The 23,478-nt window shown below is 49.3% G+C and overlaps 1 protein-coding gene across 1 annotated transcript in view; it reads left to right on the top strand.

Annotated features, from left to right (window-relative positions):
- The window catches only part of LOC146342684 (rho guanine nucleotide exchange factor 15-like), a 28,933-nt gene that overhangs the window by 1,439 nt on the left and 4,016 nt on the right, over positions 1-23,478 (top strand). The window contains exons 2-13 of the mRNA XM_084806227.1: positions 1,370-1,430; positions 2,974-3,029; positions 6,118-6,350; positions 7,682-7,842; positions 8,352-8,504; positions 13,489-13,618; positions 14,736-14,810; positions 15,553-15,645; positions 16,227-16,381; positions 17,211-17,375; positions 18,646-18,731; positions 19,661-19,765. Coding sequence (XP_084662353.1) covers positions 1,370-1,430; positions 2,974-3,029; positions 6,118-6,350; positions 7,682-7,842; positions 8,352-8,504; positions 13,489-13,618; positions 14,736-14,810; positions 15,553-15,645; positions 16,227-16,381; positions 17,211-17,375; positions 18,646-18,731; positions 19,661-19,765 — 1,473 coding nt within the window. The remainder of the gene's footprint in view (positions 1-1,369; positions 1,431-2,973; positions 3,030-6,117; positions 6,351-7,681; positions 7,843-8,351; positions 8,505-13,488; positions 13,619-14,735; positions 14,811-15,552; positions 15,646-16,226; positions 16,382-17,210; positions 17,376-18,645; positions 18,732-19,660; positions 19,766-23,478) is intronic.

Below are 23,478 nucleotides of genomic sequence, written 5' to 3'. Positions count from 1 at the left end.
CCAGACTAGCTTTCCCCAAAGGCCTGCTGGAACAAAGAAGTTTTTACATGCCTGCGAAAGCATACCAAGGAGGGTGCCAGTCTCGCCTCCCTGGGAAGGGAGTTCCAGAGCCTTGGGGCAGCCACCGAGAAGGCCCTCTCCCATGTTCCCACCATGCGTGCCTGTGATGGTGGCAGGACAGCGAGAAGGGCTTCCCCTGAAGATCTCAGGGCACGAGCAGGCTCATAGGGGAGAATACGGTGTTTCAGATAACCTGGACCCGAGCCGTATAGGGCTTTATAGAACATGACCAGCACTTTGAATTGTGCCTGGAAACAGACTGGGAGCCAGTGAAGCTGTTTTAGCAGGGGAGTTGTACGTTTCCTCTAGCCAGCCCCAGTCAGCAGTCTGGCAACAGCTCGCTGAACCGGCTGAAGTTTCCGAGCACTCTTCAGAGGCAGCCCCACGCAGAGCGTGTTACAGTAATCCAAACGGGATGTAACTAAGGCATGTGTCACTGTGGCCAAGTCAGACATCTCAAGGAACGGGCGCAGCTGGCACACTGGCTTGAGCTGTGCAGATGCACTCCTGGCCACCACTGGAACCTGGGCATCCAGGCTCAGGGCTGGATCCAGAAGTACACCCACGCTGCAAACTTGTGTCTTCAGGGGGAGTGTAACCCCATCCAGCACAAGCCGAATCCCTATTCCCTGATCTACCTTTCGACTGACCAGGAACACATCTGTCTTGTCTGGATTAAGCTTCAATTTGTTTGCCCTCATCCAGTCCGTTACTGCCGACAGACACCGGTTCAGCACCCCAACAGCTTCCTTGGAATTAGATGGAAAGGAAAAGTAGAGCTGGGTGTCATCAGCGTACTGGTGACACTGAACCGCAAAACTCCGGACAACCTCCCTCAGTGGTTTCATGTATATGTTAAATAGCATAGGGGACAAAACAGAACCCTGAGGGACTCCACAAGCCAATGGCCAGGGAGTTGAACAGGAGTCCCTCAGCACCAACTTCTGGGTCCACCCCTCCAAGAAGGAATGGAGCCACTGCAAAACAGTGCCTTCAAGTCCCACCCCAGCAAGGCAGCCCAGAGGGATACCATGGTCGATGGTATCGAAAGCTGCTGAGAGGTCCAGCAGAACCAACAAGGACACACTCCCCCTGTCTAGTTCCCGGCGTAGGTCATCCACCAAGGTGATCAAAGCTGTTTCTTTCCCATAACCGGATCTGAAGCCAGATTGAAATGGATCTAGATAATCTGTCTCATCCAGGAATCCCTGGAGTTGGGAGGCCACCTTATTCAATATTCTTCCCCCCCTTACCCCATCCTCACCCCTTTCCCATGCCTCGCTAACTCTTCACTCATTTTTCTCTCCAGGTGGATGTGAAAATGAATGCTGCTTTTCAGGTGACTCAGAGTTCGGGGCTCCGAATGACAGGTGTGTTTGTGTCCCCTCCTTATGTCCACAGAATCCTGAACTAGAAGTATGCCTGTGTGTGCAAACAGGATGCTAGTCTAGATTGGGGGGGGGGGCAGATGGGGGGCAGCCAGAAGGTGGAATGGGATCTTCTGGGTGATTTGCAGTAGAACTCCAGAGAAAAGGGCTAGACCCAACAGGTGGAAATTGCAAGGAAGCCAATTTTGGCTAAATATTAGAAGAAATGTTCTAACCATGTAAACTGTTCGACAGTGGAAGCAGAGGTGCAAAGGCTGGTAAGCATCCAAAGTAGACACAAAAAGGAGAGAGACGTGTCAAGATGCAAACATTTTATGTGTGGAAAGCCCAGCATGTTTCGGCCTCTCTCTTTTTGAGGCCTTCTTCAAGGGGCTATAATAATAATAATATAGGACAACACATTATTACATAATTAAAAACATTGGACTAGATTAGCTCCAAGACTCCCTTCCAAATCTAAAATTCTACGATTAATCAGCAGGGGTTTCTGACTCCCAGTTCTTTATGAATAGCAACCCCAAAAAGGCACCCTTCCTTCATCAGCTGAAATTTTTAAAAGTTTGGGGAGTACCAAAGGGGATTTTTATGTGGAAGATCTGAGAATCGTTTTTGAGATTTGAAAACCAGTTCTTGGGCTGAGAATGTGCTCAAGAGACTCCCTGTTCCTTAATTCTAATTGTATGTCTTTTTCACTCCTAGCTCCAAATCAGGGGTGCGGAGCCTTTTTCAGCCCAGGGGCCAAGTTCCAATTTGGGAAGGGTCTCGAGGGGGGGGGGGCATTCCAGAAGTAGGTGGGGCCAAGTGACCAAGCAGAGCCAAGGACAGATGTAATTCTTAGCAATTTGGGCAGTTTCCCAGCAAGCATACAAAACACAGCTCAGTTCTAGGCATCTCTGCTCAGAAGTAAGTGCAACAGCTTTCAGGCCTGCAAAGCACAGCTCAGTTCTAAACAAGTCTACTCAGAAGTAAGTCCCGATGCAAACGTCTTCACTCCTGCAAAAGCACTGCCTAATTTTATGCAAGGTATTTTAATGTTTAATTTCCTTGAAGTACTCTTGTATCTTCAATCACTCAGAGGTAACAGCAGAAGAAGCTTGTGGGCCAGATGGGGAACCCCTGGGGGCCGCATCTAGCCTTCGGGCCAGAGGTTCCACACCCCTGCTCCAAATCTGATCGCGAATCTTGGCCTTCCATCAAAAAAAATCTGAAGCGGATCCCACATTCCTGCAGTCCACGCACTCCGCAATCCTTGGTCTGACTAGGAGGGTTCTTCTTAGGGTCACATACCATTTGAGGGGTTTAGGAACATAGGAAACTGCCTTATACTGAGTCAGACCATGGGTCCATCTAGCCCAGTATCGTCGACACTGACTGGCAGCAGCTCTCCAGGGTTTCAGGCAGGATTCTTGCCCTACCTGGAGAAGCCAGGGATCAAACCTGGGGCCTTCGGCATGCAAAGCAGGTGCTCTTTCACACTGAGCTATGGCCACTGAGCTATGATTTCTTTGCTTCTCTTTTGTTGAAGATGCTGCTCGGTGCTGTCCCCGACGGGCCCTGACTGGGCGCTTTGCCTACAGGACGGTGAGTGAGAGATGGGTGTGGGGAAACATCTAATCAGGCAGAGAGGCGCATGGAGTGGTGACTGTTTCACCCCCATCTTGCCCTGCAGCAGGGGTGTCAGATCTCTTTCAGCCCAAGGGCCAAATCCAGTTTCAGAGAAGCACTCAGAGCTGGGTGGGGCCAAAGGCAAAAGTGAGCCAGGCCAAAACACCAGCTTATTTTTGCTTAACGTTCTTACTGCCCAGTAACTGAATTTTAGGAGAGGCATTCCAGCCTTTTAGAACAGGGAAAACTGCGCAAAAGCTGGGAAACCACAAAACCATTGGCAGTCATGGGAAGGGGGACCCTGGAAGGCCGGATTGGGACCCAAGGCAAGCTGGATTTGCTCCACAGGCCTGAGGTTCAAAACTCCTGCTCTACGGTCAAGTCGCAGCTCCAAGCCTCTGACGCGTCCTGATTCCATTCTTCTGTAGCCCCTGTGTTTGCTGTCCACCGTATGATAAATGATTTCAGCTTGGTATTCCCTATTCTGAAGGGATGCTTGCCTCCTGGGACGTTTTCAAATCTATAGCTTGTGATTTGACTTCTGTACCTATCATCCCCAAACAGCTGTGCTGGTCTGCATCTCTGTCGGCACCTGGGAGTAATCGTCGTTGTAGCCCCCTTCTGTCATTTAGGCAGTCTTTGAATGTCTGGAGCAGAGAAAGGAGGATGCCCATGTGTGCTGTGCCACCACCCCAAACGTCAGCCTGCCCTCTCTGTCTTCCTGACCGCATGTCAGGCGGAAGGTCTGCAGGGGGAGCATATATGCGAACTGGTGACCGGAAGCCCCACACAATCAGGTGGAGGAACCTGTGTGCCTATCCAGGCCACAGCAGTACGGCCATGGGCTCCCTTGTTGGAATGCATGGGGGCTTGGGTGCGTGGCCCTGTTCCTCACCTCCCCCCCCCCCGCCGAGTTTTTTGAACACATGGAGCAAATGTCTGAAGGGGGCTCGGAATTAGGGATGTTGGAGAATTCCGCCATGGACTCCAGTAGGGATGTCAGAGAATTTCGCCACAAATCTCGGGGAGGCCGAATGCCAGCGCATTTAGCCCCCTGAAATCGGTGGCGAAACGGTCTGCCATCCCCTGCGCCCCCCCCCCCCCCGGGACGGGACTTACCTTGGGCGAATCTCCCTGGCGGCAGCGGTTTGGCAGCGGCGGCGGCTGCGGCGGCGGCCGGTCTTCCAACCGGCTGCCACCGCTGCCATTTCCAAGTTTAAAAAAAACAAACGTGATAGGCTACATAAAGATTTACGTAGCCAATCACGGCTAGATTTTTAAAAAATACCATGTTAGGCTACGTAAATGTTTACGTAGCCTATCATGGCTGAGTTACAAAAAAAAAACCGCGCGTACGCAAATGGCAGCACCCATGGGCGCCGCCATTTGCGTTCCTTATTTTGGCACGTCTAGTCTAGGTAAACATTTACGTAGACTATGGCGAAAATAAGGGGAACGCAAATAGCGTAGCGTCTACGCTATTTGCGTTCCCCTTATTTTCGCCGTAGTCTACGTAAATGTTTACGTAGACTAGACGTGCCAAAATAAGGAACGCAAATAGCGGCGCCCTTGGGCGCCGCCATTTGCGTATGCGCAGTTTTGTTTTGTTTTGTTTTGTTTTTAACTCAGCCATGATAGGCTACGTAAAGATTTACGTAGCCTATCACGGCTGACTGCAGGGACGCAAATGGCAGCGGCTACGGCCACCGCCATTTGCAGACCCGGCCGGCCAGGATTCGTGGCGGGAGAGACGGGGCGCCTCCCCCCCGGCCAGAATTTCGGGGGGAGGGACGGAGCGCCTCCCCCCCACCTCAAATCAAATTTCGTAAAAGGTAAGTGACTTTCGTACATCCCTAGACTCCAGTGAGGCCCGATTCTTTAGAATCCGGCCCCCCGGAGTCCATGGCAGAACAGACTCCCCCCCGCCACCCCCCGAAACCCCCCCGGAACGGACTTACCTGGCGGCAGCTCCGGCAGAGGCTCCGGGTCGTCTTCCGACCACTGCTGGGCTGCTGCGGCCGCAAATGGCAGTCGTCGTAGCAGCTGACGTTTGCGTCCCTACCAAGCCGTGATAGGCTACGTAGCAGCCACCATTTGCATCCCTGCCTTTTGCCAGGATAGGCTACGTAGATACTTACGTAGCTTATCACGGCTTGGTAGGGTCACAAATGGCGGCCGGCGTAGCAGTTGCTATTTGCGACCGCAGCCTGGCTGCGGCTGGAAGTCCGGCTGCAGCCGGGGAGGATTCCGGGGGGGGGAGGGACAGATCGCCTCCCCCTCCCCCCGTGGACCCCAGCGCGCCGGACCGGATTGCCTCCCCCCTCCTGTGGGCCCCAGCGGATGGAGGTAAGTGGGGTTTCATACACCCCTACTTGGAATAGCCTCACCTTGTGGTGTTGGATTGGGGCTATCGTCCAATCATAATAAAAAGGGATTTGTGTCTGTCTGTCAGCACCATCATGCCAAGACTGTGAAACCTAGACACCTGAAACTCGGCATGCATACTAAAGGGACCCCAGGGGCTTGCAACCCGGGGTTATTTTGTTTTTAAGCTTGTTAATTTTAATCCATTTAAATGTGTCCATTTGGTTAAAGCCTGCATTAACATCTTCAGCCACCGGGAGCAGACTTCCCTCCCTGGCACATAGCTTTGCAGTCCATACAGTTTGAAGCCAGAGGAGATTAGTAGGCCGAGGGAGCAAGGATTAGTAGGCTGAGGGACCAAGTTATACACCTGCTCCTTGCCCCCTGCTGTGGAGCAGCCCCCCTCAGGGTAATGGAGTGGACAGACGCCTCCTTCAGGGGCTGTAGAGCACACCATGCAAGGTCTGTGCCTAGGGGTGCGGGCAGGCATGGCGTCACTCAGATGGAGCGGGCACAATTTGTCCAACTCTGGCAGCCGTGTACATTTGCTTGAAGGCTTTGCTCTATCCAGCTAAGGACTATTCCAACCTGTGCCAAGCCAGGTCCATTTGTTAGCAATTCTGTAAAACGGGGCTGGGTCTCTCTCTCTTTCTTTTCTCTGAAACATCCATATCTGCATTCCTGTCTCTTCCCTCTGCAGAGCCCCTGTACCAAACCTATCGCCAGGCCGTGATTTCCAAGGAGATCAAACGGCAAACGGTGCCCCGCAACAGCAGCTTTAGCAGTTCGGACTATGGGGCCCCTTCCCCCGGCGAAGGGCCAGCCGGGCCTCGTGGTACCCTTCCACACAGCACGCTTTGGCAGGAGCTGCCTGCCGTGCGGGAAAGCGGCCTTCTGGGAAACATGAGCCCCGAGGAGAGGAAGATGCAGGAGGTGAGTTAGCCAGGTCTCGGGTGGAGCCTGGTCTTTTTTAGCAGGAAGTGTTAGAAATCGAACCTGGGACTGTATGTATGCAAAGCATGTGCTCTACTGGTTAACTACAGCCTCAGGCTAAATAAAAGTGAGTGAATGCGGAACTTGTTGGGCTCAGAACATTCTGAGAATCGTCGTGGTTGTAAAGTGGTATATTCAGACATTGTAAGTAAGTAAAGTGGAAAAGCTGACATTAAAGCACAGAGGGGCAGAGAGATTAATTTCCTCGTGATGAGATAATTTTAAACGGGATTTGGGGCTTGGTTGTGGTTTGAGTGCAAACGTTTGACTGAGGGGGTTCATAGAATCATAGAATAGTAGGGTTGGAAGGGGCCTACAAGACCACCGAGTCCAACCCCCTACTCAATGCAGGAATCCAAGTCAAAGCATCCCTGACAGATGGCTGTCCAGCTTCATCTCAAATGCCTCCAGTGTGGGAGAGCCCACCACCTGCCCAAGTAATTGGTTCCATTATCGTATTGCTAATAGTCAGGAAGCTTTTCCTGATGTTCAGCCGGAATCTGGCTTCCTGTCACTTGAGCCCATTACTCTGCGTCCTGCACTCTGGGATGATCGAGAAGAGATCCTGGCCTTCCTCTCTGTGACAACCTCTCAAGTACTTGAACAACGCTATCGTTATCTCCCCCTCAGTCTTCTCTTCTCAAGGCTAAACATGCCCAGTTCTTTCAGGCTGTCCTCATAGGGCTTTGTTTCCAGTCCCCTGACCATCGTTGTTTCCTTTATGAATTGTGGTTTGCAGGGCGGGTGTGTGTTTTTATTGATAGCAATAACTCATTCTAAGGAGGGCAACAGAATAATGGCAGCTGAGATTGTGACGTGCGTTTGTAAATAATATGATGTTGATATGATTGAGCATCCCCAAAAGTGTGAATTGATTTTACACTGCGACAAAGATCTGAGATGACAATGGGAGGGAGAGCAGCACACAGTGGAATCTCTGCTGTTATCTCCAGTCTTAGATCGGAGATAACAGCGGGGAGGTGGGGCTTGAAAGCTGAGCCCCGCCCTCTGGAGTTGCTCATGGCTGTGGGCTGTGGGTTCTACATCCATGTTGCATGTGATGGATTCTAAATTGGCCTGTTGTGGGAGCTCTGATACTCCCCCCTGCCATTACATGACACTTCAGTATGACTCTTAATACTTATGTAAAGGAAAATAAATACCCTAAGTGGTATTAGCAGTCCTCTCTTTCTTTCTCTCTTTCTGTGTTGGGTTCTTCTGATCTCCCACCATTGACACCTCTTTCTGTGGTCCTTGTTCCTCATGTGCAGAGCCTATTTGAGGTGGTGACATCGGAGGCCTCGTACCTGCGCTCACTGACCCTTCTGCTTGAGCACTTCATGGAGTCGCGGGAGCTGGCAGCCACCATCCTCCTGCGCGAACACCGCATCCTCTTCTCCAACATCCGCAAAGTCAAGGAGGTCAGCGAAAGGTCAGCTCTGCCTCTTCCCCTTCCCTCTTGGCCCCTTTTCCAACGTCGCTAAGGGTCCATCCTGGAGAATAGAGGAGGCTGATCTATGGTGGTGGGTCAATTCCCAGCCTGCTAGTCAACAGTCATTAAAGGCTGATCTCCATGTTCAGAAGAAATCATGTGCCACCTGCAGGGGGTGTACCACGTGGTACTCGGAATGCATGTGGGACAGGGGTATTGCAAAATTTGTATAGCCCAGATACAGATACCAATTATTATAATATGTAAAAAAAAATCTAACCATGTGATACTTCCGAACATGGAGATCAGCTCTTGATTAACACTGGGTATGCCATCTCACCTTGATTGGTGGCAGGTGTAAAATCATATGCCTGAATGCCTCCAGTGGGTCGGGGGGGGGGGGGGACGAGACGTCCCTGCTTACAGAAACCTAGCCCACTCTCATTGTCCCTGTTTCTGTGAGTGTCCCATACATAGCTGTTCCTGGTGCCAATTCTTCCGCTTGGCAGATTCTTGCAAGACCTAGAGGGGCGCCTGGCTGAGAGCCTGCAAATTTCGGACGTCTGCGATATTGTGGAGGAACATGCACAGCAGAGCTTCTCAGTTTACATTGACTATGTGCGCAACCAGCTATATCAGGAGAAGACCTACAGCACCCTCATGTGAGTATGTGTGTGTGCGGGTGTGAGATTATTATAATTGTTTATTGTTGTTGTTGTTGTTATTTATGGGTGGCTTCCCACCACGAAAAGCAGTCTTGAAGCAACTTACATACACAAATACAGAAATCCATAATTAATATAACAGGGAAAAACCTCCACAATCAATATAAACCGTAATCGTCACAATACAAATAAAAATAAACACCATAAAACATACTTTCAAACAAATAAAAATACAATACAAAAAGTGATCCCCCACAACTATTGGGCCCTACCTAATGCCCAAATGTCTGGGAAAAGAAGTACATCTCCTAGCACTGAAAAGATGACTGCACTGATGCCAGACTAGCTTCCAAGATGGACAGACAGAGGGCTTCTTTTGTTGTTGTTCAGTCGTTCAGTCGTGTCCAACTCTTCGTGACCCCATGGACCATAGCACGCCAGGCCTTCCTGTCCTGCGCTGTCTCCCGGAGCGTGCTCAAGTTCATATTCATTGCATCCGTGATGCTATCTAGCCATCTCATCCTCTGCCGTCCCCTTCTCCTTTTGCCTTCAGTCTTTCCCAGCATCAGGGTCTTTTCCAGGGAGTTTTCTCTTCGCATTAGGTGGCCAAAATATTGGAGCTTCAGCTTCAGTATCTGTCCTTCCAATGAGCACTCAGGGTTGATTTCCTTTAGGATTGATTGATTTGACCTCCTTGCAGTCCAGGGGACTCGTAAGAGTCTTCTCCAGCACCACAGTTCGAAAGCATCAATTCTTCGGCGCTCAGCCTTCCTTATAGTCCAGCTCTCACAGCCATACATTACTACTGGGAAAACCATAGCTTTGATTAGACGGACCTTTGTCGGCAAGGTGATGTCTCTGCTTCTTACTATGCTGTCTAGGTTGGCCATAGCTTTCCTCCCAAGGAGCAAGCGTCTTTTAATTTCATGGCTACAGTCACCGTCTGCGGTGATCTTGGAGCCCAAGAAAGTAAAATCTGTCACTGCTTCCATTTCTTCCCCTTCTATATGCCAGGAAGTGATAGGGCCAGATGACATGATCTTAGTTTTTTTAATGTTGAGTTTCAAACCAGCTTTTGCACTCTCCTCTTTCACCCTCAACAAGAGGCTCTTGAGATCCTCTTCGCTTTCTGCCATTAGGGTGGTATCGTCTGCATATCGGAGGTTGGTGATAATTCTCCCGGCAATCTTAATTCCGACCTGTGATTCATCCAACCCGGCATTTCTCATGATGTACTCTGCATATAAGTTAAATAAGCAGGGTGACAATATGCAGCCTTGTCGTACTCCTTTCCCAATTTTGAACCAATCGGTTGTTCCATGTCTGGTTCTTACTGTTGCTTCTTGACCCTCGTACAGGTTTCTCAGGAGACGGGTAAGGTGGTCTGGTATTCCCATCACTTTCAGAATTTGCCACAGTTTGTTGTGATCCACACAATCAAAGGCTTTAGCGTAGTCAATGAAGCAGAAATAGACGTTTTTCTGGAATTCTCTTGCTTTCTCCATGATGCAGCGAATGTTGGCGATTTGATCTCTAGTTCCTCTGCCTCTTCGAAACCCAGCTTGTACTTCCGGTAGTTCTCGGTTCGCATACTGCTGAAGCCTAGCTTGTAGGATTTTGAGCATCACCTTGCTGGCATGTGAAATGAGTGCAATTGTGCGGTAGTTTGAACACTCTTTGGCGTTGCCCTTCTTTGGAATTGGAATGTAAACTGACCTTTTCCAGTCTTGTGGCCACTGTTGAGTGTTCCAGATTTGTTGGCATATTGAATGCAGCACTTTAACAGCATCATCTTTTAGGATTTTAAATAGCTCGGCTGGAATACTGTCATCTCCGCTAGCTTTGTTGTTACTAATGCTTCCTAAGGCCCACTTGACTTCACTCTCGAGGATGTCCAGCTCAAGTTCAGTGACCGCACTATCATGGCTATCAGGGACATTCAGATCTTTCCTGTATAGTTCTTCTGTGTATTCTTGCCACCTCTTCTTAATCTCATCTGCTTCTGTTAGGTCCTTGCCTTCTTTGTCCTTTATCATGCCCGTCTTTGCACAAAACGTTCCCTTGAGATCTCCAATTTTCTTGAAGAGATCTCTAGTCTTCCCCATTCTGTTGTTTTCCTCGATTTCTTTGCATTGTTCATTTAAGAAGGCCTTCTTGTCTCTCCTTGCTATTCTCTGGAACTCTGCATTCAGTTGGGTATATCTTCCCCTTTCTCCCTTGCTTTTCGCTTCCCTTCTTTTGTGAGCTACTTGTAAAGCCTCATCAGACAGCCACTTGGCTTTCTTGCATTTCTTTTTCTTTGGGACGGATTTCGTTGCTGCCTCCTGAACAATGTTACGGACCTCCGTCCATAGTTCCTCAGGCACTCTGTCTATCAGGTCTAATCCCTGAAATCTATTCCTCACCTCCACTGTATATTCAGAAGGGATATGACTGAGGTCATACCTGAACGGTTTAGTGGTTTTCCCGACGTTCTTCAATTTAAGCCGAAATTTTGCAAGAAGCAGCTCATGATCTGAGCCACAGTCAGCTCCAGGTCTTGTTTTTACTGACTGTATGGAGCTTCTCCATCTTTGGCTGCAAAGGACATAATCAATCTGATTTCGATATTGACCATCTGGTGACGTCCATGTGTAGAGTCGCCTCTTGTGCTGTTGGAAAAGAGTGTTTGCTATGATCAGCATGTTCTCTTGGCAAAACTCTATTAGCTTTTGTCCTGCTTCATTTTGTACACCAAGGCCATGCCTGCCTGTTATCCCGGTGATTTCTTGACTTCCTACTTTAGCATTCCAATCCCCTATGATGAAGAGGACATCTTTTTTTGGTGTTAGTTCTAGAAGGTGTTGTAGGTCTTCATAGAACCGATCAACCTCAGCTTCTTCGGCCTCAGTGGTTGGGGCATAGACTTGAATTACTGTGATGTTGAATGGTTTGCCTTGGATTCGTACTGAGATCATTCTATCATTTTTAAGATTGTACCCCAGTACTGCTTTTCCCACCCTTTTGTTGACTATGAGTGCTACTCCATTTCTTCTAAGGGATTCTTGCCCACAATAGTAGATATGATGGTCACCTGAATTAAATTCGCCCATGCCTGTCCATTTTAGTTCACTGATTCCCAAGATGTCGATGTTCAATCTTGTCATCTCATGTTTGACCACCTCCAGCTTACCTTGATTCATTGATCTGACATTCCAGGTTCCTAAACAATATTGTTCTTTACAGCATCGGATTTTCTTTTCACCGCCAGACACATCCACAGCTGAGTGTCCTTTCGGCTTTGGCCCAGCCGCTTCACTCTTTCTGGCGCTACTTGGAAATACCCTCTGCTCTTCCCCAGTAGCATATTGGACACCTTCCGACCTGAGGGGCTCATCTTCCGGCGTCATATCTTTTAGCCTTGTGATACGTTCCATGGGGTTTTCTTGGCAAGAATACTGGAGTGGGTTGCCATTTCCTTCTCCAGTGGACCACATTTTGTCAGAACCCTCTGCCATGACCTGTCCGTCTTGGGTGGCCCTGCGCGGCATAGCTTATGGCTTCACTGAGTTACGCAAGCCCCTTCGCCACAACAAGGCAGTGATCCATGAAGGGGGAGGGCTTCTTTACACGGAGCTTTTATCCTTCTATCGCGATTAAAAAGGTAAAGGTGTCCCCAACCAGTCGTGTCCGACTCTAGGGTGTGGTGCTCATCTCCATTTCTAAGCTGAAGAGCCAGCGCTGTCCGAAGACGCTTCCGTGGTCATGTGGCCGGCATGACTGAACACCGAGGTGCATGGAACGCTGTTACCTTTCCCGCCGAGGCGGTACCTATTTATCTACTCGCAATTCCTTGCTTTCGAACTGCTAGGTTGGCAGGAGCTGGGACTGAAGACGGGAGCTCACTCCATCACGCAGCACTCAGGTCTCGAACTGCTGTCCTGCCAACCTTCCGGTCTGCAGTTCAGCATCTTAACCACTAAGCCACTGCGGCCCCTTCTATCACGATTACTCACTCACAGAAGGTTTCAGGTTCTTTTCATGACATCGTCAACCTCCAGGGCACATCCAGAGGTATTTCCTGGTTATTCCATCTCAAAAAGATCCGGAAATAATGAATTATTTATTTAAGTCGGATTGTTACGCTATAAAACAGCCACGAGATGGCACTGTTTTATTGATCTCTATGGAACCTTGAAAATTAAAAGCTTTCCCTCAGCTATCACGTGGTTTCCATCAGGGAGCCCGCTGTAAATGCGGAAAGGCTCTGCAATGGGAGGACTGCGGTTTTTTTCTTTAGTGTAAAGGCAGCCAGAGAGGAAAAGAGTCTGTTGGATTGATGCTTTTGTTTGAAACGCCTCTAGATGGGAACAGGAAGGAGAGAATGAGAGAACTCCTCCCGCTGTGGGTCTAGCAATTTTGGATTCAGATAGTTGCGTGCAAATCATGCCAAAACAGATAGAGTTGGGTGTCCTTGGGATTGTGCTGCTCTCTGAAGCATTGTGGAGGAGCTCCATTAAGCTTGCCTGGAATGTAGGGTGGGGGGGGAACCCCAGAGGGGCAGGGGGTGGGGCAAAAACTGCCAAATGAGAACTGAGCATACTCGGTGGCCATGGAACGTTGGCTGGCTGATAGAGGGAAGGGGAATGTATTTATTTGATTGATTGATTGATTGATTGATTAATACCCTGCACTTCTACCAAAAAATGGCAATCAAGGTGTCTTACAAAAACAATTTAAAATAGATTAAAACAATAAACACCTTAAAATACAATAAAAACATAACAAATATAGAATAAAAACAGCATCCGAACCAACAGACCCGCTTACAGGCCAAAGGCCTTCTAGAATTAAAGCGGTCTTTGCTTGCCGGCAAGGGACATCAGGAACGGAGTATCCGGAAGAGGAGCAGCCTGCGCTGTGACACGTTGTTGCAGCCCCATTTGTAGCATTTCTGAGCCCTGTTTCCTGACCCGAGTGGCCTCCTCTCTTTCCCGCTCAGGGAAAAGAACCCCCAGTTCGCCATTGTCGTCACCCGGCTCCAGGAGCTGCCCCAGTGCCAGCGGCTGCCTTTTATGTCCTTCCTGCTGCTTCCTTTCCAGAGGATCACCCGCATCAAGATGCTCATAGAGGTGAGGATGTGGGAGCCGTCCTCTGCTTGATAGTGTCGTCGCTCTAAGGCAGGGGCGGGGGACTTTCTTTCCCTGTCAAGGGTCACATGCCCTTGGGAGGGGGGATCTCTTGGGGGAGGGACATGCTGGCAGTGGGAGGGGCCAGAGCCAAAGTGGGCAGGGCCACACTTCTCTCCCCGCCTATTCCTCCCTGCCCAGCAAACTAGCAGAGGAGGAACGGATCAGGTCTGAACTGATCGCTTGCACAAGGATTTCGAACTTTAGGCTGTGGGGTGCCCATCGCTGCTGCAAGGTTCCTGGATTCTGTTTCCATGCTATCTGAGGAGTGGGGTTTAAGCTGAGCAAGCGGGGGTGCTCTCCCTCCTTCCGATCTTGGTATGGCATGGGATCCAGTGGTTGGGAGCCTAACCACTTGAACAACCTTCCCCAACCTGGCGCCTTCCAAATGTTTTGGACTACAACTCCCAGCATTTCTGACCATTAGTCATGCTGGCTGGGGTGATGGGAGCTGGAGCCCCAAACATCTGGAGGGCACCATGTCAGGGAAGGCTTTTCCTGAGTTTTATTGGCTGGATCTGAGAGGCCTAACTCCAGTGAGTCGAACCTGTGTTCTGGGGGTCCCTGGGGAGCGTGTCTCAGGAGTTCCGCAAATGAAAAGATTAGTCTTGGCAGACGAGCCCTCCACTGTCCATCTTCCCCAGAGCTGCTGGGGAAGCATTGAGCGTTGTCTACAGTATGCCCAGTTAATGTGAGGCTACTACAGCGAGGCCCGACAGGCCTGGCTGGGCACTCTGTATGCAGGAAATGTGCCTTCCCAGAATCCTCTGCAACAAGCAGTGGTTCACAGCAGATGAGTCAATGTGGGGAAAAGCTTTATTTCCCTGAAGCAAGAAAGATGTGAAAATCATTAGTCCCTCTGCAGCCACCCACAACCTGCTACCCTCTAAATGTGTTGGACTACAATTCCCGTAACCTCCAACCAGCACACTCTGCTGACTGGGTGTGATGGGACTTGTAGTTCAACCCATCTGGAAGGCTGCCTTAGCCCATCAGAGTGGGAGGCTGCGTCTTAAGGCCCTTCCTCCCTCCACCTCTGAGTTTATTCCTGTCTCCCTAGAACATCCTGCGCCGAACAGAAGAAAGTTCTCCGCGAGAGCAGAACGCCATGAAAGCTTTGTCCTCTGTTTCCAAGGTGAGGATGACTGTTAACGTATATGAACCTGTGCAGCTACCTTAGACTGAGTTAGTCCATTGCTCCAACAACCCCAGTGTACTCTACCCCGATAGGCAGTGGCTCTCCACAGGCTCTTTCCCAGTCATCCAATGGGATATCCTTTTGAAGCTGCCAGGGATCGTACCTACTCCTGAGTTCTGACCTTCCCATATCGTATAATGACACTTAATATCACGCCCTCTAATAACGAACTCAGGCGCTGAATGCCAGTGGCTATGTAGACAAAGCACTGAGAAGCAAGAGGGGTGTACGTCTGTGTTCAGGGGAGCCCCAAGGTTTGCAGAACTACAAAAAAAAAAAATACCCTTAGGGCACAATCCTGTGCATGTTTAGACAGAAAAAGTCTGAAAAGGCTTTTTCTGTCTAAACATGTATAGGATTGTGCCCTAAGTGAGATCCCCCACCACCAAAAAAACACGCCGATGAGTACTGAGCGTGCTTAATGGCCACAGAATGCTTGGGGGGGGGGGGAGATGGAATGGAATATCCTGGAAAAGGGCATGGCTTGCCTGGCTGGCACTCTGAATAGGATCACGTCATGCTTCAACATTTTGTTGCAGTTCCCACGCATATATTTTTAATGCAGTATGTTTCTGGAGCATCCCATTCCCTTTACAGTAAGTCCGTAGTCTCACGATGGCCCCCAGATGAACTGACTCTCCTCTCTCTCCTCTCCCTCTTCCCAAATCTCTTGGCTAAGATAATAGAAGAATGTAACTCTGAGGTGGGCCGCATGCGTCACATGGAGGAGCTGATCCACATCGCCAGCAAGATTGAGTTTGACAAGCTTAAGGTTAGGATATGTCCAGCCTTGTACCTCCTTTGGACTCCCTCCAGCCCACCAGGGCCCTGCCTCAGTGCTCTGCGGCCATGGCCGGCCCAAAGTGGTGAATTACAATGCTGCCGTTCCCCTCCCGCCTTCTGTCTGATGCTAAGCAGCATAACGATCGAGCACCGCATGTTCAAGAGTTGACTGGGATAGGGTTTTCCCATTTTCGTTCTGAATGTCTGTCTTTACTTCCTCTCCTTGACGGTTGTGTCTACGCATTGGGTGGCCACTAGAAATCGGAGAGCTCTCAGCCATGTTCCCTGGACATGCTGGAATTTTAGCACCATAGGCAGTCGCCTGGTTTGGCTGTGGCCCTTTCTTTTTTAAAAAAAGCAGCACACATGACCAGGACTTTGCATACTCCGCATGAGTGTTCTGGAGCAGTTTGCTCTGCAAACTTGTGCATTTTTGCAGGCACGCTGCTTCTTGGATTGCCTGCAGTGATGTTTTGTGGACCTCTAGGTAGATGTTCCTGTCTTGCCGCAAGAGTCCAGGCAGCCCCTGGGGATCCTTTCCAATCACCTTTTGATCTCTCCCCGATCCAGGCCGTTCCCATCATCTCCCAGAGCCGGCAGCTCCTAAAGCAGGGTGAATTGCTGGAGGTGGTGCACCGGGGCACCATCTTTGGCACCAAGCCCAAACTGGTGCCCATCTACTTGTTCCTCTTCAACGACTTGCTGCTCGTCACCCAGCGGAAGAGGTGAGCCGGGAGGCCTCTTGCTCAAAGCGGGGCAGGTTGTGTCCGCGCTGAATAGGGGTCAATGTGATGGGTGGCCAGAAATGGGTGCACCTGAGTCATTTGTGGGGCAGAGAATCATGATGGGTGACCGTCTTCAACCTCTTACGTGCTTCTGCAGATTTTGAGCCTGGATCAGCTGCACGCCTTCCATGTCTGTTGCTTCACTCTTGAGGGCTGGAAACCTGCTTTTTTCCCTGTGTTTTTATGAAAGCGGAGTCTCCAAATGCCCCCAGTGCAAGTTTCTGCCCTTGCATGGTGTAACTGTGGGAATGCACATGCACCGTTTATTCCACATGGGTAGTGGAATGGAATCCAGTGTAGGAAACCTCAGGCCAGGGGGTGAAATCCGGCCTGCCAAGGGGCCAAATCCAGCCCTCGAGAGTTCCCCAGATGGCTCCCCTCCTTTTCACTGCCCCCCTTTCCCCTGACCACCAATTATTTGGTGGTTTCCTGGCTCTTGAGCAGTTTTCTCCCTGTTCTAAAAAGGTTGAAACACCTTTCCTAAGGCTTAGCTCCTGGCAGCAAGAGCTTCATTCTAAAACATGTATTTTTGGGGTCCCCCCATTTTGCCTTTGGCTCCGTCCCCTTTGCCTTTGGCACCGCCCAACTTGGCATGCAGCCCCTGAGAGCTTCTCCAAAATTAAATCAGGCTGAAAGAGGTTCCGCACCCCTGCCCTAGACAACTGGCATCTGAGAGGAAACGGGTTCTGTGTGCAAACACACCCAGGCCTAGCAGTCACTCAGTTCTCTTCTGTGCTTCACCCGCCCCCTTCACCCCCTTTCTCTGCAGTTCAGAACGCTTTGTGGTGCTGGACTACGCCCATCGCTCGCTGGTTCAGGCCCAGGGCTGCGGGGAATCCTCCACGAGCCATAACGCCGAGAACAGCTTCTACTTGACGCTGATGGAGAACCACCAGGGGCGGAGTAGCGACCGCCTCTGCCGCGCCCCAACACAGTGAGTGGCGTGGCTTGGGGAGGCGGGTAGAGTTGGTAACAACAACTCTCCCTGATGTTTTTGAACGGTGTGGAGAGCACGAGGAGAGTGGACTGTTCCCTTTCATAGCACTAGAACTTGGAATCAGCCGGTGGAAATGGAGAGTATAGCAAATTATAGAACCTTAGGGACTGTTCACACAACACACTGACCCACAGACAGTGGTTAAGTGTGGGTTGTTTTGAACCATGGATTAGCATGTTGTCTGGCGGCAGCATATTTTCCTCAGGGTGGGTTATCGTGTTGCCTGAATGCAGCCAGGGTGGTTTGTTAACCACGCAGGGTGGCTAGTTAACCACCCTAAACAACCCAACAACAAGCCATGGGTTCTCAAGGTGGCCTGTCGGAGAATATAAGCCACACTGCGTGCTTAAAAAGCCACCCTGGCTGCGTTCAGACAACACGCTAACCCACGGATCAAAGTAACCCACTGTCAACCACTGACTGTGGGTTAGCGTGTCATGTGAACAACCTATTAAGAGTTGGAAGGTCATGTTGTCTAATTCTCTGCTCAGTGCAAGAATCTTACAATTGCAGCATCCCTGAGAGGTGTGTGTGTGTGTGTTTTATCCCCTTCATGGTTTTGTGTGTGTGTGTGCGCGCGCATGTGTGCGCGCACGTGCTTTGTGGTCCTCAGAATCCTCAACAGGCAGAACCTTTTCGTGAGTGTGATGTGTTGCCAAGTTCTGACCAGGACAAATAAAAAGAAATACTTTATGCAACACCAAATTAACGTGGAACTCATGTGGCGGCCTAGATCGCCTTTGAAAAGGATGGAACGATTCATGGGAGCTAGGTGTACCAGTGGCTGTTAGCCAGCATAGCTCAAAAGGAACACAAGAGGCTGCCTTATACCGAGTCAATCCACTGGTCCATCTGCCCCAGTATTGTTGACGCTGACTGGCAGCGCCTCTCTAGGGTTTCAGGCAGGAGCCCCTTAAAAAGAGTATAGTATGGGACTGCCGTGTTCAAAGGCAAGGATCTCTCTCGAGTAACAGCTGCTGGGAACAAATTGAGGGTGGATCTCAGGATCATATCCTGCTTGTGAACTTTCCAGAGCCTTCTAGGCACAACCACTGTTTTGAGATGGAATTCTGGACTTAGATAGGCTTTAATTTTTTATGTTCTGACTGTACCACTGCACTACACTCCCTCTCTCACTTACCTGCTTTGTCCAGAACCAGTCCACTGATGCAAAAGACTCTCGACATGGATTTGTCCTTGGTTTCAGGTCAGATATGCACCGTTGGATGGGTGCTTTCCCCTGTCACGAATCGCAGCCCAGTGGCAAACAGGAAACCATCTACGAGGACTGGGGTAAGGCCCTTTTGCTTTCTTCTTTTCCCTGTCCGCTCCGTTGTGACCATCACCACTACTTCTTAAAATGTGCGTCCTGCCTGCAGAATTGGATTGCGCCTGATTCCCCTAGCATTGCCTCTGGGTCCATTAAGAGGGGCTCTGAGCATAACCCTGTTTGAAAGCCATGCCTCTCTAATGGTACCTGTACGTTTTTTCGAACCAGGCGAACAGCAGCTTCTATGTGTGCATGTGTGAGATTTGTACTGGAGAAAACCCTACCTCCTCCAGTGCTGTGGGTCCAATCTGAATCACCCCACATCCACCACAGGTGCAGATAGATAGATAGATAGATAGATAGATAGATAGATAGATAGATAGGACATGCAAACATAGTCCTCTCTCATAAAGCTTGGCCCTGCAATGTTCTTTCCTTGTGCAGATTAATTCACATGTTCCAGGGTTATACCCTAATCTTTTAAATACAGATTCCAGGAATGAGTGTTGTTTCGACTTAAACTCTGGGGGTTTTTTTCTTAATTTTTTTAATGCAGTATGTGAAATTCAGGTTCTCTCCCAGTTCCTTTGGCCTTTTGGCTTCTTGTCCCTCCACCCAACCTTCCTGCCAAGGGAAGATGGGGGTCCCTGTGCCCTCTGTCTGGTTTTCCCCCCAGCCCACTAGACTTTCCACTTCCTTCACAGCACCGATTCGAACATTCCGTGGCTGACCCTTCCTCCTCTGCAATTGGAATGCTGGTAAGACATTCCAGGAGAGGGCTACCAAAACATCTGCTGATAGGTGGGTCGGTCTGTGTGGGCGTGTGTCACACAGAAGACATTTGTTCTCTATCCTTTTTCCCCCCTTCACCTGTTTCTGTACACCAGGGAAAGATTATTCCGCCACCCACACACTAGGCCTCTCATTCTTTCCCACCGCTTTCTCTCCTCAGACTGCCCCCAGGTGCAGTGCACTGAGGCCTATACAGCTGCCCAGGCCGATGAACTAAGTCTAGAGCAGACAGACATCATCAATGTGCTACGCAAAACCAACGAGGGTAAGCGTGTGCAGGTTTGTTTGTTTTTACAGCAAACTGCAAGGTGTGCAGAGTTGCTGAATAATCAGAGCTAAAGTGCCAGTTAGAATTTCCTCCCAGTTTCTCTTTAGCACAGCCTTCTCTAGCCTCTGGATGTGTTAGACTCCAGCTCCCATCATTTGCTGCCATACTGGCTAGTGATTATGGGATTCATAGTCCCAATGTATCCAGAGGCTGCTAGGTTAGGGAGGACTGCTCTCGCTTCAGGTATTCAGAGCTACCAAAATTATTTATGTGTGTGTGTGTGTATAGCTTAAAATATATTTTTTAAAATATTCTGTTAGTCTCGCTATCTTTCTCATATATGTGTGTGTGTGTATTTACTTACTTATATACATACATACATACATACATACATACATACATTTACAGACCGGCTTATTTGCTCAACAGCCACCAAGGCAGTGCACAGCAATTTAAAATAATAAAACCGTAATGCAAAAAAAAAAGACCACTAAAAACAGTAAAACATTATAACATTAAAAAAGCGACATAGTTTAAAAGGCTACATTTAAAGAGATGTGTCTTGACACCCTTTCTAAAAGCCAAGAGAGCGGGGGGCCAATCGTAGTTCTTGGGGCGAGTTCATTCCACTGTTTGGGAGGCAACACTGGAGAAAGCCCTTTCATGTGTGCCCGACAAATGGGCCTCTGTGGGTAACGGTGCCCACGGAAGGGCCTCTCCTGCTGATCTCAGTACCCAGGCAAGCTCATAACAAGACAGGTGGTGCCTTAGATAACCAGGTCCTAAGCCATTTAGGGCTTTAAAAGTTAACACGAACACCTCGAATTGCACCCGGAAAGCAATTGTCAACCAGTGTAGGTCTTTCAAGACAGGTGTAATATAGTCCTAATTCCATGCACCAGTTAGCAGGCTAGCTGCTGCCATGATCCTTGATTCATTAAACCCCTACACAGTCAAGGGCCTATGTGATTTCTTTATGTACTACATTTATATCCTACCCTTCCCCCAAAGAGCTCAAGCTGGTATACACAGTACATCCACCACACCACTTTTTATCCTCACAACAATCCTGTAAGGTGGGTTAGACTGATAGAGTAACTGGCTCAGGGTCACACAGTTTGCTTCATGGCAGACTATGGATTTGAACCCAGGACTCCTAGTCTAGCCGTGTGTTTAATGACTTTCCTGGTCGCCATAGGTGACCGGAAATACAGTCAGGGCCAGAAATATTGGAACAAGGATAACTGTTTTGGCAGTTGGCCTCTGTACACCACCATATTGAAGCCGAAAGGAAACACACCCAGATGGGAGCGAAGTCAGGACTTTCAGCTGTAATTCAAGGGGTTTGACACAAGTGGGGTACTAAACATTCAGGAAGGACAGCCAGTGGCATGCACCCCCCCCCCCAATCGTTGGTGGCTCGTAAGTAATGGAACGAATGGCTGACAAGCAGCTGCATGGCCAGGTGTGGCCTGTTTCCGGGGTGCCCCACAACCAATCAAGCAGATAAAAGGCTTGGAGGTAGTTCTGAGTGTTATATTTGCATTTGGTAGCTGTTCACTGGAACTCTCAACATGAGGTCCAAAGAGGTGTCCATGCGAATGAAGGAGGCCATCATTAGGCTGAGGAAACAAAATAAACCCATCAGAGAGATAGCAAAAACAGTGGGAGTGGCCAACACAACAGTTTGGAATATCCTGAAAAAGAAGGAATTAACTGGCAAGCTCAGCAACAGCAAAAGGCCTGGCAGACCACAGAAGACAACTAAAGTGGATGACCGCAGAATTCTGCTCATGGTGAAGAGGAACCCTTTCACAACATCTAGCCAGGTCAAGAACGCTCTTGCGGAGGTAGGCATGTCATTGTCAACATCTGCAGTCAAGAGACGGCTTTATGAATGTAAATCAACCCTGAGTGCTCACTGGAAGGACAGATACTGAAGCTGAAGCTCAAATATTTTGGCCACCTAATGCGAAGAGAAAACTCACTGGAAAAGACCCTGATGCTGGGAAAGATTGAAGGCAAAAGGAGAAGGGGACAGCAGAGGATGAGATGGCTAGATAGCATCACCAATGCAATGAATATGAACTTGAGCACACTCCGGGAGAGAGCGGAGGACAGGAAGGCCTGGCATGCTATGGTCCATGGGGTCACAAAGAGTCGGACACAACGACTGAACAACAACAACAGAGGCTTCACAAAAAGGTGCAAACCACTGGTAACTCTCAAGAACAGACAGGCCAGATTAGCCTTTGCCAGCAAACACCTAAAAAAGCCTGCCCAGTTCTGAAATAAGATTCTTTGGACTGATGAAACCAAGTTTAACTTGTACCAGAATGATGGGAAGAGAAAAGTATGGAGAAGGAAAGGAACAGCTCATGATCCAAAGCATACCACATCATCTGTCAAACGTGGTGGAGGCAGTGTTATGGCATGGGCATGTATGGCTGCCAATGGAACCGGGTCACTGGTGTTTATTGATGACCTGACTGCTGATAAAAGTAGCAGGATGAATTCTGAAGTGTATAGGGCTATACTTTCCGCTCAGATTCAGCTGAATGCTGCCAAACTGATAGGACGCCGCTTCATATTGCAGATGGATAATGACCCAAAACATACAGCAAAAGCTACCCAAGAGTTTCTCAAGGCAAAGAAGTGGGATGTTCTTCAATGGCCAGGTCAGTCACCTGATCTCAACCCAATACAGCATGCTTTTCACTTACTGAAGACAAGACTGAAGGCAGAAAGACCCACAAACAAGCAGCAGCTGAGGGCAGCTGCAGTAAAGGCCTGGCCAAGCATCTCGAGGGAGGAAACTCAGCATTTGGTCATGTCCATGGGTTCCAGACTTCAGGCAGTCATTGACTGCAAAGGATTTTCATCCAGGCATTAAAGGCGATCCTTAAGTTTGAGATGATGTTGGTTTGTTCCATTACTTATGAGCCACCAACGATGGGTGTGTGTGTATGCCACTGGCTGTACTTCCTGAATGGTTAGTGCCCCACTTTTGTCAAAGCCCTTGAATTACAGCCGAAAGTCCTGACTTCGCTCCCATCTGGGTGTGTTTCCTTTCAACTTCAATGTGGTGTACAGAGGCCAACTGCCAAAACAGTTATTCTTGTTCCAATATTTCTGGCCCTGACTGTACAGTGCAGGCAATGCATAGGATTCCATGCAGGCATGTGAGTGAACTGGGAGAGGAGGGACAGATGTCTCAATTCCTCCTCTGCCAAGTATATATCACCTTTTAGGGTCAAGCTACACGTTACATGACAGGTCTGTGACTGGATCACCTGACATAAGAAGAGCCATCCTGGATCAAACCAAGGGTCCATCTAGTCCAGCACTGTTCTCACAGTGGCCAGCCAGCTGCCCACAGGAAACCCACAAGCAGGATACGAGTGCAACAGCACCCTCCTGCCCATGTTCCCCAGCAACTGGTGTACATAGGCATACTGCCTCTGATATTGGAGGTAGCGTATAGCCAGCAGGACTAATAGCCATTGACACTTCTTTTGTTTTACTTTAAGTTTTATTGGAGCAGTGGCATTGTAGGCGAGGCAGTTTAAGCCCCCTTCCCCTCCCCCACCCATTCTGTTTTCCTGATCTAAATCGTCCCCCAATGTTGCTGTTAACCTTCCCCCTTTGCAGGAGAGTTAGATCAGGAAAACAGCTTGAGAACAGAGAAATATATCCTCCCTCCCCCAGTG

This window comes from Heloderma suspectum, chromosome 6, assembly GCF_057233095.1.
Source record: "Heloderma suspectum isolate Gila_16-S chromosome 6, 16-S_ref, whole genome shotgun sequence".
In the NCBI taxonomy this organism is placed as follows: domain Eukaryota; kingdom Metazoa; phylum Chordata; class Lepidosauria; order Squamata; family Helodermatidae; genus Heloderma; species Heloderma suspectum.
Note: the sequence above shows the minus strand (reverse complement) of the source record. Positions and strands in the feature narration are given on the sequence as shown.